This window comes from Oratosquilla oratoria, chromosome 34, assembly GCF_046742065.1.
Source record: "Oratosquilla oratoria isolate Oo_2021 chromosome 34, ASM4674206v1, whole genome shotgun sequence".
Taxonomy (NCBI): domain Eukaryota; kingdom Metazoa; phylum Arthropoda; class Malacostraca; order Stomatopoda; family Squillidae; genus Oratosquilla; species Oratosquilla oratoria.
In genome coordinates, this window is record NC_134810.1 from 40,317,790 (window position 1) to 40,337,789 (window position 20,000).

Here is a 20,000-nt window from a genome sequence, read left to right on the forward strand (position 1 = left end):
CAACTTAATTACAGTAAAATGCTAATTCGCAAAATAACTTTTTAATGTTTTGTGTCATAAATAGGAGTTGTAGAATATCCTTTTCACAGCCTACGTGTGTAAATTCCCATATGTACGAATTAACTGAAAGAATCCAGTGGATTGTGCGATATCATCTAAACATAAATTCTTGTACGCCCTTATGCTCACGAGTTCTTGTTTACATAGTCACTGATTGTTTTGTCAGCTGAATTGTCCAATACGCGAGCTTGCCTTTACATTACAGTTCGCTTTATCATCTCATCATTCTCATTCATGTTTCTCCTTTATAGAGCTGCTTTCTTCATGATTTGGCCTTTAATATTTAGTCCTTAGTAGCAATTGTTTGGGTAACTTAGACGGTTGGAATAAGAAAGAATAGATGAATATAAAAAAGTGGCCCGGAGACAGGGTAGGGAGCGAGGAACGCCATGTCTTTTTAATTGGGCACCGCGTGTCTCTCTCAGTCGAACTCCAACCGACTAAGGCCACCCGTCATACTATAGCATTTGTCCGCCGGCTTGATGCTGCATGCCCATTGTGCCTGTCTGTTCCCGCTCTCGCAGCAGCCGCCGCCGCCACCGTCGCAGCCGGAGTCGTCGCCGGCTGGCCCAGCGTGACTCGACCGGCATGACCCCTCTCCCAGCTCGCTACCGCCCACCGTCGCGAGAACTCGCGCGCTCCACATCGCCACAGTAATGTGACTGAGCTGTCTGGCTGGCTGGCCGCACCTCGAAGCTGACTGGCTACCCGAACCTAACCCACGGCCGGTATACATAAATCCTTTGAAAGTACGGATAAAAGCTTAGCTTGAGATTTGAGTACTATCTAGGGGCAGCAATCATTTGCTCTCCACTTCAAATACGAAAGGTTTGTCATTTGCCTAAGTGACCATAAAAAAGTCTTCAGCATTTTGGCTGAGTGAATTTCAAACATTTAGTGACTAACAATATCCTAGAAAGACTAGAAGTTGGAGTCTTTTAACGTGAGCATTAATTTTGTGTACCGGAGAAATTACAGTTTACTATTTGTGGATGCAAACAAACTTGCGTGGAACTTACTTTGTTATGTGGAAGTGTCCAATCATCTACTCAATATTTGGTTTAATTTACAGTTGCATCTATAGGACGAGTGCCCTGTAACTTTTTGTTGTTTTAATTGTGCATATGAATCTGAATTATGAAGCTCTTTTATCATCAAAACATTTATGAAATATATGACTAGTTCATCGAGTTAAAGACATTCAACTTCTCGTCTTTTGTAATGTTTTTACTAAGGAAAATGGGAAGAGATTCCAGATTTGTTTTTCCTGAAGAAAATGGGAAGAAATTCCAGATTTGTTTTTACTAGAGAAAATGGGAATAAATTCCTGATTTGTGGTGAATATAGGTTGCGCATTTGCATATTAGTGAGATAACTTTCATGGATCAATAACGTATTGTAACTATGGATCATTGGGGAACTCAACTTGTCTTGTGCTGTAACCCACCAAACTTCACCTAGAACATGTTCCTCAAATTTTCATCACCATTTAACCTAGCAATCCGCACTCACCAAATGTATTCTAGAATTTGCTTTAATTCCTCCTACACTGATTCTGATCTCAAAGGTACTACTAAAAGGAAGAGAAATGTCTTAAGCATAACATTTATGAAGAGTAAAATTTGTATCCAAGCCTTTATGTATACCGGATAAGGAGTAGCAGCAGACCGGTCATCTTGGTCTGTTCTTCCAGGGGATGGTTTAACCGGTGGCTCCTCAGCAATCTGGCCGGCTGGCCGGACGGCCGGCTGATTGGCCATCTGCTGTAGAAAGCCGGCAAGACACAGTCCATTAGTGTTGCCCATCCGTGTGTGCGTGCGAGCGTGCGTGCGTGTGTGCGTGCGTGGAGCCCTGCGGTAGAGCCCTCACGTCCCGCCCCGCCCCAGCCCAGCCCCCCATGTATAGCTAGCCTTAAACAAGTTAAGTGTGCGTGGCTGCCAGGACCTCTGGATAGTGATACCTTTAGGCAAGTGTTTGTGTGGAGCTGGGCCGCTCCAGCTCGTGTTCCTGCTCCATTCAGCTGCTGTGGCTTGGTCCCCCCTTAACTGTCTCGTCCTTGTTTGTTTGTTTGCAGTGATGAATTTGTGGTCCTGCCCAAGGGTGTTCGTGCGCATGCTGGCCAGTATTTTTGGCCCCTGTCCAAATGAACTAAGGGCTCCCCAACCAACAGTCAGTGCCTCCGCTTGGGCTGTTCGGTGCCAGGTGCCACCCAGGACTGGCTCCCCTCCTCTTCACCTCGTACAGCACCACCATGAATACCACCACCACCACCACCACCACTACTACTACTACTACTACTTCTACTACTACTACTACTACTCCCATTTCTCCACTACCACCATCCACCACCAACCAACCACCACCCTGGGCATGCCACACTTGTTTAACATGCAATGCAGCAGCAGCTTAGATTTAGTAGCTGCTGCTCGTGTGTCCTCCTCACTGCCTGCTTGCCCTGGCACCCGAACTCGCCCTCGGGCCTGCCGTGACTGACCCCCTCATCACCTTCATCACCTGCCCAGTGTGGTGATGACGTGTGCCTCTCTTGCAGTGACGAATACTCGAGGAGGCCGCCCAGCGCCCTTCTCCGTTCGGCCAGCGAGGAAGCTCTCCCAGTAACCCGCTTTGAAGGAGGATCCCGGTTTGCCGCCCACCCACCAGGCACCACCGCCTCACCCCGCGACCTCCGAGTCTACTCGCCCCCCTCCGACGTCTCCTATCATGACGACCAGGACTACAACGGCCACCACCACGGCCACGACGCTCCGGACGACGAGGAGGAGGAGGAGGACGGTCGTGACGGCGCTCAGCCCGACCATGCCCTTCTGCAGCCTGGCGCGCGTTACCCCGAATATAAACACTGACGCTGGCTTCCATAGGACACGGTGGTGCGTCCCGCCCTGGGACCACGCTGGTCCTCGTCTTCGATTCCTCGAAGGCACGCCTTCCCCCCGCCGCCCATGGACCTCCGGCTCTGGCCTCTGACCAGAACCCTCACCGCCCCGGAGGTCAATCATGAGCAGCAGATGATCCAGTCTCCATCTAGCATGGAGAGGATTCGGATCCCACGAGCGACGTCTTCGTCCTTCATGACGATCCGCGGGGAGCGGGACGCATCCACCGGTGGTCCGAGGCAGCATCATGCCTGGTCTGGACGCTACAGAAAGTAAAATCTCTTCAAATTGAAGCAAACCCACGTTCTCCTGTAGCGTACCAGAAGGGAGCCATGTCGTCAGCGTAAAGAAGCTTTGGGTGAACGCGCGCGATCTGCAACCTCCCGGTAAAATGATGATAATGATGATGATAATGATTATATTAATGATAATGATGATGATGATGATGATGATGATGATGATGATGATGATTTTGTGCTCCAATGCGTAACGTTGTTACGCCGATTCGTCATCAAGAAAGAATAGTCAATAAACGAGGAATATTTTCCTTTGTACCGATCATGAAGAAGCCTGTTTGTGTTGCATCAGAAATGTTTGGTGAACTCGACCGAACGATGATTTCGATAATGCTGTGATCAGAGGCATTCAAAACAACCGAAACGTGTGAGAAAAAAAAAATCAGTGTTCGGAAGGATAGGAATTTTTTTTTTTTTTCTTTTGCCCCAAAAAGAGAAAGAGTAAAGCCACAGAGAGAAAAAGAGTAGGTTAAGGTATAACAGAAATGAACTATTATAGAAAACGGTTTGTGGTAAAATTAAACGAGAGCAAAGACCAATAGGTGATGAAAAAAGGACCAAAAAATAAACTAAAGAAATTCATGACCAACGTGGACAAAAATACAAAATGGAACCATTATTCGGTAACAAAATCTCGTCAAATCATGAGCAAGGTTACAATGGATTATCAAAGTACTTAAATTTGAAAGGAAATGCCAAGCTAGACCATAAGAATGAGAGTTAATTAAGGGGTAAATTAAAAATACAATGGACAAATCTAGTTAATCAGAGAAGAAGAACGAGGAGAAGACATGCGCTGGACACGAGTCTTCGAGCAGTGGGGGGAATCAATGAGCTCGCAGGACCAAATACCGTTTTGTTAAGATCATTAGACAAAAAGTGTAAATCAAAGATGACACGCTAAGATCATTAAACAAAAAGTGTAAATCAAAGATGACACGCTAAGATCATCAGACAAAAAGTGTAAATCAAAGATGACACGCTAGACATAAGAACGGAAACTAACAAAAAAAAAAAAAGAAAGACGTTGGACAAGTCGGCAATAGAAAACGAAAATCCTAAGTGACGTCATGTCGACGTTCAACCCTCCTCGGAGCTGCGAAGAGACTGAAAAACCACGACCACCACCGCAATCACCGCTGCGCCCCGTGATTCGTCTCCAAGTGTTCACAATATCCTCACTAAAAAATAAATAATGAAATATTCTCCAGTGCCCGAACGCGCAACAACTCTTTGTTGTATTCGACACTGTTAACAATCATAAGTGACTTTAACACTGTACAGTATTAACCCTATAGTATTAGATGCTTCACGAAAAGTTTTACCAGGGCCTGGCGTTATTCCGTGCTCACCAACCGCAGCATCTACTTGCTTGGCCCAATACTGCCAGGCCAATTCCCGTCCATCACTCGAGTGATACCGTGCTACAACCGGAAGTCAAGTAATGTTGATACCCCCAAAAAAAAAACAAGGCTACTCACTCGCTAAACCCGCTCTTGCTCAAACCACCAGGAGACTTGGCTACTCCATAATCCAAGGTCGCGGGCGGTGAGCGACGACGACCAGGTTTCTACTGCCGTCATTGGCGTTGTGTAGGGCACCTACGCAGGAGTGAACGTGTCACGCACGCGCACGCACACACACGCACACACACACACACACACACACACACACACACACACACACACACACACACTCACACACACACACACACACACGCTTCTTCAACTAACCGGCTCCTCGGTTATCCTCACTTTCCCTCTACTGTCACATACGTAAGGTATCACGTCTCCCGAGTACATCTCCACAGCGTGAAGCCCGAAGTGAATGTGAGAGATCAAAATACGTGAGATGAACTGTCGTTGCTGTCGCCGCCGCCACAGCGTCTGCTCGTGCGTGACCTTCAAGACATTTTGCATCGTGAAAAACCACCAATGAATGTGCTGTAAGTCTTTCTGTTATATTTAGCCTTAAAACAATCATGAACGGGAAGAATATCGTTGTGCGAAAAGTGTTATCTGAGTATTGAGTCATTCAAAACGTAGTTAGAAAGTACTAAACTAGTGGCCGTGACTGCAGCACGCTCGCATCGCCGTCAAAACCCCCCCCAAAGTCGAGGACTATGGACCAGGACATTGGGTCCTGTCTCGGAAAAGGGAAAGAAGACGAAAATGAAGAACATAAGAAGAAGACAAAGAAGAAGAAGAAGAAGAAGAAGAAGGAGGAGGAGATGATATTGTAAAAAAAAAAAAAAATGGTGACAGTAGGAGTTTCATTACTGGTAATTTGTTCAGGGTTCAGTAGCTCGTAATAATGAAATGTACCCGAAGTGGATGCGGATGCCATCCCCTCCCCCCAACGTGGAAGAGATCTCCGACTACGGGCCCGCCCTCGTAAACCTTTTCAGTCCGTAGATCACGTGGAGAAAGCTCCTCAGTCCTGTAAATAATCAAGTTCACTTAGGGTGGCCGTACACTTCATCTACCAACGCCCCTCCCTCCTCTTTTCCACCTTTCCTCTTCCTCCTCCTCCTCCTCCTCCTCCTCCTCCTCCTCTCTTCTCACTCCTCCGCACGTACTCTTCACTCATGCACTTCACTCCTCCTCCTTATTCCTCCTCACAAATCTTCCTTATCCTCTTCCTCATTCCTGTTCCTCTCGCCTCCACCTGACTCCCTATCCTCAATCTTCTTTATCCTCTTCCTAGCTCCTGCACCTCACCCCCCCTCCCTACTCCTTCTAATCAGTCTTCCTTATCCTCCTCTTCACTCCTGACCCTCTCTCCTCTTTACTTCTTCTACTCAATCTTCTTTATACTCCTCCCTATTCCTCATCAGTCTTCCTTATCCTCCTCCTCACTCCTACACCTCATCCTTCCTCCTTACTTCTCATCAATCTTCCTTATCCTCCTCCTCAATCCTGTTCCTCTCTCCTACTTACTCCTTCTCATCAATCTTCCTTATCCTCCTCACTCACTCCTTTTCCTCAATATTTTTTATCCTCCTCATTCCTCATCAATCTTCTTTATCCTCCTCTTCACTCCTGTTCCTCTCTCCTCCTCCTTAATCCTCATCTATCTTTTTTATCCTCCTCTTCATTCCTGTTCCTCTCTCCTCCTCCTTGCTCCTTCTCATCAATCTTCCTTATCCTCCTCTTCATTCCTGTTCCTCTCTCCTCCTCCTCCTTGCCCCTTCTCATCAATCTTCCTTATCCTCCTCTTGACTCCTGTTCCTCTCTCCTCCTCCTTGCTCCTTCTCATCAATCTTCCTTATCCTTTCCCTACTCCTCCTCCTCCTCCTCCTCCTCCTCCTCCTCCTCCACCTCCTCCTCCTCCTCCTCCTCCACACGAGTTCCCCCACTGTAGGCACTTATGGATGAGTGTCGGTGGAAGTGTAGCTAATCGGGTTTGGGATTATTCCTAGTGTTTCCCCCGTAAGCATGACATTTTACTTGACTTTTCTTTGTGCCACACATCCATCGGCTGCTTATTTATAGCGTAGTCATGTGTTTACCAAAGAGAGAAATAAAAAAAAACGTTTCCTTACTAGCTACGGCGACAGGTGCCCCTGCCTCTTCCAGATCTTCCCCATGCTACTTATTGTTCTCTGTGGCGAAGCATCGTTAGTACACAGGGTTGCAAAACCAACTACGATGATATTTCTCACTAGAAAATCAAATCTATTTATTAAATATAAATAAATAAACGGAGTACCAAAGTACTACCTTCCCCCCCAAATACTCCTGTCCACATTGTCGAAGGTCCAGCACTTGTCATTTAGAAGAACTGCACCTCAAAATCAGGTTTCACCATAAGCGTGTCTGAGGGCGAGGCGCCTCCAGCGGGAGGGAGAGAGGGAGGTTGTTTCTTCCACCGGGGGGAGTGGCCACCTCAGGTGCCACTAAACCCCCCCCCCAGACCCTCCCCCGGCGCATGTCCGAGGCCCCGACACTCCTGGCTCTCTTGGCATTGCAGTGTGGCCCTCAGTGCCACCTCCGCCAGCATTGTCAAGGGATGTGTGTGGTCGTCCTGAACAGGCCCGTAAGCACCTCAAACAATGTCAACGGGGTCAATGATTCTCTATATAACTTTAGATTTATGTCACGGCAAACTTTTTAATGTAACTTTAAGAATGGGTTTCTCTGTACTAGGACTAATTTTACAGTTTATTTGTAATGACTAGGGCATGTATCAATGCACATTTTCTTTCTCAACTAGCAGACGCCGCCACCCTAAAGTAGCTGAAGACTTACAATATGATGCACAACCTTAGTTTAGGACGAATGAGCCTAAAGACGCAATTGTTTTGCTAACTAATTCTTATGTAGTATTGAGTACTTGTTTTAGAAAACCTTATCCATTACCCATAAGTGGTGCGTGTGGTCGTTCTCCTAATGTACATAAAGGCGAATCTGTGGACTGTGCGACAATAACAAGATGTTCGAAGGGAGGACTCGAATCGTTCCCCTGTCGAACCTGAACAACCCTTTCCTTCCTTCCTCAGTCCCTCCTTCCCTCCTTACCCTTCCCCCCGTTATCCTTATCCTCATATCTCCCCCCTACGACCCATACTCGAAGTCTGACCAGGTGCCCCGGATGTCAATCCCCCTGGAGTTTCCCTTTCCCCCCACCCCGCCTCTGAACCTCTCCCCTCGCCTTAGTCTCCCCCCTCCTTTTAGTCTCCCCTCTACTCTTCTGCCACCTCCCCTCTTCTCCCCCCCTCCCCCCTCCCCCTTGGCCTACATTCCCTCGCCCTACATGACACCCACAGACTATTGCACCTGCGCGCTCAATGTCTATGGCGGTGCAGGATAGGATTCTCCCGACACAGAATGTATCTGTGAAAATATTATAACGACGATGATTACTATATTATTATTACAGTTGTTTTTGTACCTGGAGTGGGAGTGAAAAAGAGTGCATGTGGTGTGTGTTTTCCAAAGAAGGCCAGCAGAGGGAGCAGGCGTCGGTTGTCCACGATTTGAACAGACAGACAGGCAAGCAGAAAGGCAGAGGCGAAACACATGTATATATATGTAAGTCTAAAGGAGACGGGCCAAGGTAGTTAACGCCTTTCCTACCGAAGGGGGCCACGGAAGTGATTGAAATAGACTAAAATAATATCAACACCTCTCGGTACGGAAAGAGTTGATCAAGATGAATCTAACCTTTTCTCTACCAAAGGAGTGCCGCGGAAATGAATGGAATAAGTTGACAAAATCCAGAATACAAGAAGTGGCATCCATCGTTATGGAAGGGGTTAACTGAACGAATCAGAAAGAGATCCTTAGCGATATAGAAACGGCACGAAGGAAGAAGAAGTAGAAAACGAAGAAGACGACGAAGAAGAAGGAGAGGAAATATGGACCTCGTAACAGATAATCAAAATCTCTAATCACGTTAGTTCTTTCGTTATTATTATTATCTTCATAGGGTCAGACATGACCTTCTTAGCTGTAGCATCTTTGAGAAAAAGACAAATACTTCTTCCTCATGCTGACCCTCCGAAGTGCTCTCGATATTCGCTCAACTTCCTTCAGTAACTTGCGAGTCAGTCCCCTTCCCCCCCCACCCCCACCCCAAACTCATCGTTGACAACAAATCCTTCGTCAGTCTTGGAGATCCTCAGAAAGAAGAGTCATTAGTCCGATGTGTCATCAGTCCAGCTCATCAAGAACCTTTAGCATTCGATAATCGATCACAAAAACGCCTATGCCATTATAATCATCCCGTTCATTCACAGACACTACATACACACGAGTATGCTATTTTGGAAACCATAAGGACAACAGAAACTTCTCAATCATCACTACACTTCATCCCTCAACAGTAATAGCCTCTCTGACTAAAATCTACACTACAGTTACGCCTCATCAGTCGGTAACCCTTTGGTACATGACCCAAATAACTATGTCACTACTGCGCTCAACCAATCAACAAACAATCTTCGAACTTCGACCCGAAGAAATATTCCATTACGCTCAACAACTACCTTCAGTTCATCGATGTGTGATCTGAGGATAGGACACATTTCATTGCGCTCACTCACTCAATCAACTGATCAGCATCCTTGGATATCTGATATGAAGTAGTCTTACATTATTACGCTTAACCAGTCAGCAACTTTTACTTCTTCAATAGAAGGGATAGTTTCGTCGTTGTTATGCTTAACTTGTTAATTGTCCGTAAGTCTTCGACGTCTTACCTGAAGAGCTTGTGTCACTCCACTCAATTTGTTAGGGGGAAAGCTCCAAACTTATATCTGATCTGATAAGCTATTACGCTTACCCCTATCAAGTCTTACCCCTCCCTCCCACTTTCCCCTCCCTCTCCCCTCCCCAACGGCACACACACACACACACACACACACACACACACACACACACACACACACACACACACACACACACACACACACACACACACACACACACACACACACACACATGCACACACACACACGTACACACACACACGTACACACACACACACACACACACACACACACACACACACACACACGTACACACACACACACGTACACACACACACACACAAACACACAAACACACACACACACATACACACACACATACACACACACACACACATACACACACACACACACGCATCTGGTAAATAATTGCGTCGTCGCTCTTTGGCCACCTCTGATGGCCTTAAAATTCCAAACGAACTACGTTGTCAGTGTTCACGAATGCACATTCCCACTACCCCTAACCCCATCCCTGAAAAGTCCCAGGACATCCAACGTGGCCTGCGAGCCCTGAAGTAACAATTTTTTAGCTCTTGAATGGGTTGTTTAACCCCAGCCGTAGCAGAAGCTCTCCGTGATACAGGGACCCGTTGGAATATGCTTTAGAGAAAGATTTAGGAAGGAGGGTACGCCGACTTAGCAGAAACAAAAGAACCTAAAGATATTTATCGTTGTCACAAGGGAACAAGGATTTTTGCAAAAATATCTCAAAATAAGGATCCAGGGAACTATCAAAGTATGACCTATTGGAATACAAGACCAACATGAACAGCAACGAAGAATGCAGAATGTGGAAAGTTAGACTTGATCAGGAGGTGAGACGGGAACCAGAGGAATCCAAGAAAATCTTCTGAAATAACCAAAACCGTTATCCTGAGGCTTAAAATTATTAATAAGAAACAACCAGCTAGCCAAAAAAAACGATTAGGATAAAGAAAAACCAGACCCTCATATCTAGAATGTTGGAGAATCTTAACTAATATGACGACGACGAAAAAAAAAGACAACAAAGAAGAAAACTTGGCCCCTCAGAACCAACCCACCCTTCCTTCTCCACCCATCCCATTCAATCATCCCAACTCCGTGGACGATCGAGACCTGCTCCTGAGAGAAAGCCTGCTTCCTCTGTACTATGTTACATTGAGTCCTTGGGTAGTTTCTTAGCCTTTTTTAGTCTAGCACCTAGTCATGACAAAATCAAGCTACCTTTCGGCTATCTCGGTCGCGTCCCTCTAGGTTGTCCCCATTTGCAACGATTATATAACACTCCCCCTCCCCCCCCCCCAAATCTCCTTTCCCCTCTTGCATTTAGCAACAAAGCCGGCGAAAGTGTGGGGCTCTCAAGCATAAAAGGGCTTTTGCTCCTTGTGTTGCTAGATGTAGAGACGTGACGTTATAATTATTCAATTCTGTAAAAAGAAAAACGGAATTTTTTTACACGTTTTATTCTCCGTACTGTAGGTGTTTATCATCTTTTTGTAACCTACTAACGTTTCGTCTCTAAGGCAAACTGTAGCACAGTTAGGTCTGTTGCGAGTTTAAAGAGTTGTGTATCAGCCCAAGAATTGGAGATTATGAAAAATGTTTGTACAGAGGTTATAATAAATTATTGTACATATTTGGTCGTTTTCATCTCCTCTCTCGCTCACTCCAATCAACTCATTTCTATCATTTTTTAAATGAATTGGTTATATTTATAAAAGAAATATCACATTTATTTATACATTTTATTAAAAGATAAATGTATTATAAACTATGATAAAATCAACTTTCACAACACTTTAATTCTCACAAAATTAAAAATTATTAACACAGAATCAATAAATCCATTTCCCCCCTATAATATCAGATAGGGATAGATTATCCAAACCATTACACGTTGTTTAAGTGCATGGACGAGAGCTTAAACAAAATGAGTCACTTGATTATGAATTACCAATTAGTCATCGCCCTTTGCCTTAGCAATAATCAAGATGTTTCAAAATCTTAAGATTTTGTGTAAGGTCTTGCAGAAATCATATTTAATTTGACAATAACGTGATTTCGTTTACTAAAGGGACTGATTTAGGATTTAAATCGACTAAATATAACTAACTGATTAATAAATATCGAAGAGTTGTTGCAATTCACTATGATCAACATCGGTGAATGTAAATATTTCTAAACTCTACAGCAGAAGGGCTTCGTTACCAAGTCCAAATAGATCAATAAAGGTAAGTGTAATTTTGACCGTGGGAAAGGTTTCGGCATTAGATCAAAATGGTCTGACAGCTGGTGTAGATATACAAACCATTTATTGTATCAAAGACATCAATAATAAGAATTCATAGATATGAGAACAATTATTTGTTAGATAAAAACAGACTTTTCGTATTGAAATGGATTAGTTTTACTGACATGAAGCTCAAAAAACAGAAGGTCACTTCTTGATGGGACAAAATACAGCATTCCCACAGATGAAAATGACAATCATACAAATTACAGGAACCAGTTCATAATGATATTTGATCATATATAAGTACTAATGAATAAAGTTTAGATGAAGTTGATAATTAGAGTAAGAAACATAATAGCAACGTTTGTGAAACTATAAAAAGCATATCAACAATTGCACTGTTACCTTTTTGTTTCTCTACTATTAGTTACTCTATGTATTTAGTTAGGTATAGTAACCTTTTTTTGATGGAAAGAGCAATAAGATAGTGACAATAAATGCTGTAAATGAGACTCTCGACAGGTAAGACACCTATGCAATCTTCCATACCTGTCACATGAAGCTTATACCCTGTTTCTGTAGTGAATTAATACTGCTATAATAGACTATTATTTGCGGGAGAAAGATTGGTGTATTTTTAACTTTGTTGTTCGAGTGCAGGGTAACTATGATCGTGGAGAGGGCAGAATAGATAAGAAAGGGGAGAGGATTCAAGGTTTAGTAGAAGGAAAGAACGAAATTGAAGGAAGTTTGCGATATGACGGATGTGGGGCAGATTTACGTGCTAAGTTTTATATTAATGATAGAGGGCAGGATAGATAAGATGGGGGAGGGTGGGAGGGGGGATTTGGGGATCTAGTGGAAGGAAAGAGTGAAATGAAAGGAAGTAAGAGTTATGATAGATGTGCTCGGGTAGTTTATAGTCTTTAAGACTTTAATTTATATATATATATATATAGGTTAGTTAGAGGGCAGGATAGATAAGATGGGGGAGAGGGAGGGAGGGGGGATTGGAGATTTAGTGTAAGGAAAGAATGAAATGGAAGGAAGTAAAAGTTATGATAGATGTGGGGCAGACCCACTTGCTCCGTTAGTTTATAGTCTTTGGGACTTTTTAGGTTAGTTAGTTAGAGGGCAGGACAGACAAGATGGGGGAGAGAGGGAGGGAGGGAGGGGGGGGAGTTAGTTAGTTAGAGGGCAGGATAGATAAGATGGGGGAGAGGGAGGGAGGGGGGATTTGGGGGTTTAGTGGAAGGAAAGAGTGAAATGGAAGGAAGTAAGAGTTACGAAAGATGTGGGGTTAGTTTATAGTCTTTGGGACTTTGTTAATTTTGGGGAGGGGGGGGAAGTAGCTAGCTAGAGGGCAGGATAGATAAGATGGGGGAGATTTTAGGGGGTTTAGTGGAAAGAAAGAATGAAATGGAAGGAAGTTAGAGATAAGATAGATGTGGGGCAGACCCACTTTTTATTTTTACAGTCACGTGGACTGTGTTTTTTTGTGGGGCGGGGGGAAGCTAGCTAGAGGGCAGGATAGATAAGATGGGGGAGAGGGAGGGAGGGGGAATTGGGGGTTTAGTGGAAGGAAAGAACGAAATGGAAGGAAGTAAGAGTTATGATAGATGTGGGGCAGACCCACTTGCTCGGGGGAAAGTTAGTTAGGGCAGGATAGATAAGATGGAATTGGGGATTTAGTGGAAGGAAAGAATGAAATGGAAGGAAGTAAAAGTTATGACAGATGTGGGGCAGACACACTTGCTCGGTTAGTTTGGGGAAAGTTAGTTAATTAGAGGGCAGGATAGAGAAGATTGGGGAGAGGGAGGGAGGGGGAAATTCGGGGTTTAGTGGAAGGAAAGAGTGAAATGGAAGGAAGCATAAGTTAGCAGTGAAACTCCAAAAGGGCACATGTTATATTTAGAAGAATAGTGCACAAATTAGTTTACAAAATACAATTGTTACTATACAGAATATTAGTATATACACTTATACATATTTACATATTGCTATTGGAAACTTATAATTGTTATTAAAGATATAGTTGCATAATTAATTGATACAGGAAATTATATATGCTGTGCGTAAACTAAAGAAAACGATTTCTTGAAGGCGTGACGTTGCTATATTTCCGACCACCTTCGACCGAAAATCAAGCGATCGGTCGGCGACACAAAACCTATGCAGGGAATTGAAATGGAAAAAAGTTAATGTGGTTGATCAGATGAAAATCTATGTACTGGGGACTATTCAGTGTGTGTTGTAATATATCTATCTATATATCTATCGATCTATACATTTGTCTACCTTATTACCGACTACCAGCGACTTCCAAAGACTACCTGCCACTGGTCAGCGACCACCTGGTCGCCGGTGGTCGGAAACAGATCATAAGCTTGATGTGACTGGGCCCTTACTTTTAGGAATTGTCTATAATTTCCAGCAAGTTTGCAAGTGTTAACCTTGTTTTTTTTCATATATTCTGTAACGGAACTCTTTGAGCGCTTTCGTATATTTACATTTCAGTTACAAAAAAGAATTTACAACAGGAAGAAAAAATACATAAATATATGGGAGAATAAGCCAAATGAATTAAAAACTTGGAGAGGTAGTAAAAGATGTACACATGGTTTTTCCATCGTCCTGATAATCAACACAGGATAATTGCTTATAGCTGATGAAGGTGGAAAAAGAAGTCACGGGTCTAGTTCCGAGTTCCTGGGTTTATTCCTGACCGGTTTCGCACTATGCTCAAGAGGAATGTGCTGAAGGGTTTGTGTGGGTGGTGTAGGTGTTTCGGTGCTGATCTGGGTAGGACCTGTTCTTCTAGGCAGTCCTTTAGGAATTTGTCTCTATTTTGAATACTCGTCAGCTTCCTCCTAAGAGTAAAATTATCCTCGGTGACGCCATGCCTGTCTTTTCCATCTTGAGACAAATGCTGGTACATTGTGACAAATTGATGAAGGTGGAAAAAGAAGTCACGGGTCTAGTTCCGAGTTCCTGAGTTTATATATATATGTATACATATATATATATATAATGTATATATATATATATATAATGTATATATATATAAACTCAGGAACTCGGTATTCGGTATATATATATATATATATATATATATATATATATATATATATATATATATATATATATATATGTATAAATATATATATATACATATATATTGGTACATTGTGACATTTGTATTTGTATTTTCATTTTCATTTTATTTCATTCATTTTATTTATCTGGATATTTGTCTTTATATTATTTAATACTATAAGTTATCTTATGACACTTTTTAGGATTCCCACATTTCTACACCACTCACTTCACTTACAATGTTACACCCTCGATCAACATTCCACACACACCGGAGCTGTTTTGTAATAACATCACAACAATTTATTGTATACTTTATTATCACTATTGTTCATTATATTAAAAACCATTGTACAACCAAACGTAACCCACCTCCAAGGAGGGAACGCGGTCTTACTCAGACTATGTACAGTATACCGCCAGCTTCACTCCAGAGTCACATTCCTCTGAAGAAGCATAGAGCGAAACCGGTCAGGAATAAACTCAGGAACTCGGAACTAGACCCGTGACTTCTTTTTCCACCTTCATACATATATATGTATATATATATATATATATATATATATATATATATGTATACATATATATATATATATATATATATGTGTGTGTGTGTGTGTGTGTGTGTGTGTGTGTGTGTGTGTGTGTGTGTGTGTGTGTGTGTGTGTGTGTGTGTGTGTGTGTGTGTATAATCATCTAAATAGATTTGATATTTCTTTGCATACATATCTACCTAGTTTGTACAGAGTTCAATACATGTTTACATTTTTAGTGTTACTAAATTCTACCATTTTTTCAAACAGTTATTGTATTTGCTTCGTACCGTCTTCCATATTATCATAAACTTGTTATATTCACCATTTAACCCCTCAAGTCTATATTCATATAACTCCTTTGTTAATGTAATTTCATTCAAATTACATCTCATCTATTTCAACCGTCATGTCAAACACTTGTCTCTTGAGTGTTTTTATTTCACCTGTGGTCAAAACCATATCCTCCAATACTTTTCTAAATGTTTCACTCATAGTTGCCATTCTGGCCTTAGGGTATTTTAAAATTCCTAGCTCCATAATGAATCTTCCATAATCATGATCCTGCATCTCAGCCAGGGCAATGGGTGATATACAGGAATGACCCGTCATCCAGGAGGAGCCAAGATAAGAGGGAGGGAGGGAAGGGTGGTGATTGGGAGAGGTGTGGGTGGAAATGAAATGGATGGGAGTGGAATTATGCCTTTTGAGTTTGGCTACCTCCCTTGTAAGGAGGAAAAAGCCCTTGGGGTATGTATGTATGTACAATCCTGTTTATGTCCGCTGTCAGCAACTAGTTTCATATATCCAGCTTTGTTCGTTTAGTTTACAACAGTTTGAGGTTTCAGTTACTTGCCAAATAATCAATTACTCTTATATTACTTCCTGCTATTTTCATTTCAAATTCATTATTTCTTAAGTATACTACTACATATTTCTTGTTCTATGTCAGGACCCCATATTGCTCTTTCAACCCCAATACTTACACAAGCTGTGTCCTTGACTTCTTATGCCACGTCCACACGGTCGAGCACTGTCCGCTGGGCACGAGGGCTTTGCTCGACAACGGGCAATTTCAGCGGGCAAACCATCAAACTGTCCGTTCCCGGCGCCATTTGCGGGCAGTGGATGGAGGGCTGACATCGCTGCCAAACGCATGAGGTGAGGTGCGAGCAAAGTTAGCAAACCCGCTCAGTACAGACCGAAGTTACCTTACCACCATGTCCGCACCTAGTACTAGTGTGTACTGGTCTCGACAAGACGTGCTATTGGTGCTATGCTTTTCCTCATATTTGTCTCTTGCCTTTGTATATATGGCTCCACTTTCGAAAGGAGAACAGAAAAGCTGCTTATGTTTATTCTCATGTAACTGCAAAACAATTGTTCATTTTCATCATGCAATTCACGTAGGATTGTCACTGAGTTTCCCATTAAATCACCTCTTTGTAACCACTCCCGGCACCAGACATGTCTCCGGGATTTCTTGTTTTTCTTTTTAATGCAGGCAACAATTATAATGCTGTAAAGTGCTACCTTCTTTCCAAGTATGGCGGGAACCATGGTTATCGTACCGCACTGAATCACTCCCTCCCAACCTCTGCTTGCGGCCAACTAACCTCCAACCACCATCGTCAGCCGTGTGGACACTTCGCGGGCAGAGTATGCGGACTTTGTCCGGTAAGGGCAAAGTCTGCCAGGCACAGCTCGACCCTGTGGACGCGGCATTAGAACTGAGTCGTATGTCTGCTCTCTTCAACTGCCAACACACAATGTGTGTGTGTGTGTGTGTGTGTGTGTGTGTGTGTGTGTGTGTGTGTGTGTGTGTGTGTGTGTGTGTGTGTGTGTGTGTGTGTGTGTGTGTGTGTGTGTGTGTGTGTGTGTGTGTGTGTGTGTGTGTGTGTGTGTGTGTGTGTGTGTGTGTGTGTGTGTGTGTGTGTGTGTGTGTGTGTGTGTGCGTGCGTGCGTGCGAGCGCGTGTGTGAGTGTTTGTTTCAATCAGGGAAAGGACCTCGTTACATTGCATTACTACACAAGAGATTGTTGGTACTTTTTAGGATCAAAACCCTCTGGAAATGGATCCCTAGTGAAGAAGACAAAGAGCCCCACTCCTATGACAATCACGATAACCAAATTGGCGTTGAGAAACATTTTAGCCCGTGGGTCCTGTTCGAGGGACGTGATGTTTCTGAGATGGTCTTGCATCTCGCTCTGCTCTTCCTTCGTCAAGCTCTCGGTTTCGTAACCACAAAGCCACACCCAGGCCCTCTTGAAGGCGTTTGATTGACCATTCCTTCGTTCTGGGGATTCTTCTGAGTTGAGCTGGACATCTGAAGAGAAAGAAAACGAGAGTCAGAGGCCGAATTTATAGAAGATCCTAACCCCTAAATCTAGACATAAATCTTCAAAATGGCGGAGGTTTTTAACCTAAATCCCTATAACGGCGACCTAAATGCTTATGTCTAGACTTTCTAGACATAAGCATTTAGGTCTAGACATAAGCATTTAGGTTTAGGCATAAGCATTTAGAGCTAGACATAAGTATTTAGATCTAAACATAGGGATTTAGGTCACCGACATAGGGATTTAGATCAAATCTCCGCCATTTTGAAGATTTATGTCCAAACTCAGGGGTTAGGATATTTTATAAATTCGGCCCCTGGTATTTAGTTATGGAATAAAATTTGTACCCTTTCCATCCCGCGCTACACTAGGTGAGAGTTTAAGGTTCACCAAGCCATTTATGTTCCATGTCTTGTTGTACGGCTGTGAGACATGGACGTTGGATGCTGACTTCGGGAGACGTCTCGATGTCTTTGGTATTACGTGCCTTCGGAAAATGTTTGGGTATCGCTGGAATGACTTTGTATCAAACCAGAGACTGTACTATGAGACTCAGTCTAGGCCAGTTACCAGCATAATTCGTAATCGTCAACTCCAGCTATATGGGCATCATATGACACATTTCCCTGTTGTTGATCCTATTCAGCGTTGTCTCCACAAGAGACAACCCTCGATGGAGGAGCCGAAGAAGGGGATGACCACAGAACCCATGGCTGGGGTAAGTTGCTCGAAGCTGTCGAGGGTTGTTTGGATTGGGATGGGAAGGGTGGCTGGATGGGAGCTTGCCCGGAGAGACCGTGGGGACTGGCGCCGGCGTGTGAGTGAAGCAACGCGCCCCTTGGCGTATGCCCCCATCTGTGATAACGTGGAATTACTTGGAATTACTTAAGCTTTATGTCATAAGCCAACTTTTTTCTTACTATCTTACTGTGACCCATTATGTATGCTATCTTGCTTCTTCTACTTGTTATTTCGTCTGAGAAGTGGTATAGTATCTTTAAGACGGAGATTTCACCATCTACTACTTGAAGAAAGAAAGAGTTTTATTTCCCGGTTGCGACAGCGATTACTGATGAACTAAGCACAACGGCAACCTCTGGGGTGTAGAACTAAGCCTCCTTGTCGATTCACTGCCATCTGGGAATATAAGTATGATGGTTTTGTTTAACATCGCGAACTCCCCTATCGGCAGGCTAGGACGGTGCCTCTTACAGAGGACTTTGTAGCCTGAAATTTGAAGAACCATGCCCTTGGTCTAACTCATTTCCGACAGTTTTCGAACCGTTAAGACCTGTCCAGACGAACGGGCCTGATTTGTAGTCATGCCCGTTAACGGACGCATTTGACGATCAAAGGCCGGCCACATACGTGCAGTTTAAACTGACAGTTACAACTGTTCAGTTATGACTGTCAGTTGAAACTGCAAGTGTGTGGGTATCTCAGTGATACTGAGATACCGTAACACGTGCAGTTTCAACTGACAGTTATAACTGAACAGTTGTAACTGTCAGTTTAAAGTGCACGTGTGTGGCCGGCCAAACGGTCAAATTGCCCGAGTGCTCGTCGAGCGGTGCGCGATAGCTAGAGCTTCGACCCTGCCAGACGTAAGTTAATATCGTGAACCCACAGCAACAGGCCTCCCTCCCACACCCCACCCTTCTTTGTCTTATTTTTCTTTAGACACCAAGCAATTGTCATGGTGTACAATATCTTCTTTCTTGACAATGCTCGGCGCCATGCTTGTCGTACCGCACTCCACACGCTACTGGCATCGCCGGGCACGCCCGCCCAGCTATTCATCAACTCAGTCGTGTGGACAACATTCACGGGCAGGCCCGGCAGAATTCGCCCGCCAACCGCGCTGCCCAACGGACACGCCCGATCGTCAAGACATGGCTTTATCACCACTACCTCCGTCACAGGGAGCGACGCTCTAACCCGCTCGGCGAACAAGCATGCAAATAGGAACACTACAAGGTTATGTGACAGAGGTTTGTAGCTTACTTTGTAAGTAGGAGGGAATTAAAAGGGCACCCGTGACCTGCTAGAAGTTAGTGGTACCTGATCCATCAGCCCCAGGTATCACTTTGAAGGAGGAAGGGGAAATTAATAATCTCATTTTCACACACACACACACACACACACACACACACACACACACACACACACACACACACACACACACACACACACACACACACACACACACACACACACACACACACACACACACACACACACACACGCGCGCGCGCGCCCACACACGCCCCCACACACACGCACACGTACACACACA

At 43.8% G+C, this 20,000-nt stretch overlaps 2 protein-coding genes across 16 annotated transcripts in view; one reads left to right on the forward strand and one right to left on the reverse strand.

Annotated features, from left to right (window-relative positions):
* mmd (disintegrin and metalloproteinase domain-containing protein mind-meld) overlaps window positions 1-11,139 on the forward strand; it is a 781,430-nt gene extending 770,291 nt beyond the window's left edge. For 13 of the 15 annotated variants that reach the window (XM_076173443.1, XM_076173455.1, XM_076173452.1 and 10 more), the window contains one exon: window positions 2,612-11,139. In XM_076173443.1, coding sequence (XP_076029558.1) covers window positions 2,612-2,924 — 313 coding nt within the window. In that variant the 3' untranslated portion in view covers window positions 2,925-11,139. Of the gene's footprint in view, window positions 1-584; window positions 2,115-2,134 lie in introns of those variants that run through there. The other 2 variants (XM_076173457.1, XM_076173454.1) reach the window with 2 other exon arrangements.
* Window positions 11,140-16,207: 5,068 nt separating this feature from the next.
* The window catches only part of LOC143018432 (sodium/mannose cotransporter SLC5A10-like), a 60,229-nt gene continuing 56,436 nt past the window's right edge, over window positions 16,208-20,000 (reverse strand). The window contains exon 13 of the mRNA XM_076173793.1: window positions 16,208-17,691. Within this exon, the coding sequence (XP_076029908.1) occupies window positions 17,390-17,691 (302 nt within the window). The 3' untranslated portion in view covers window positions 16,208-17,389. The remainder of the gene's footprint in view (window positions 17,692-20,000) is intronic.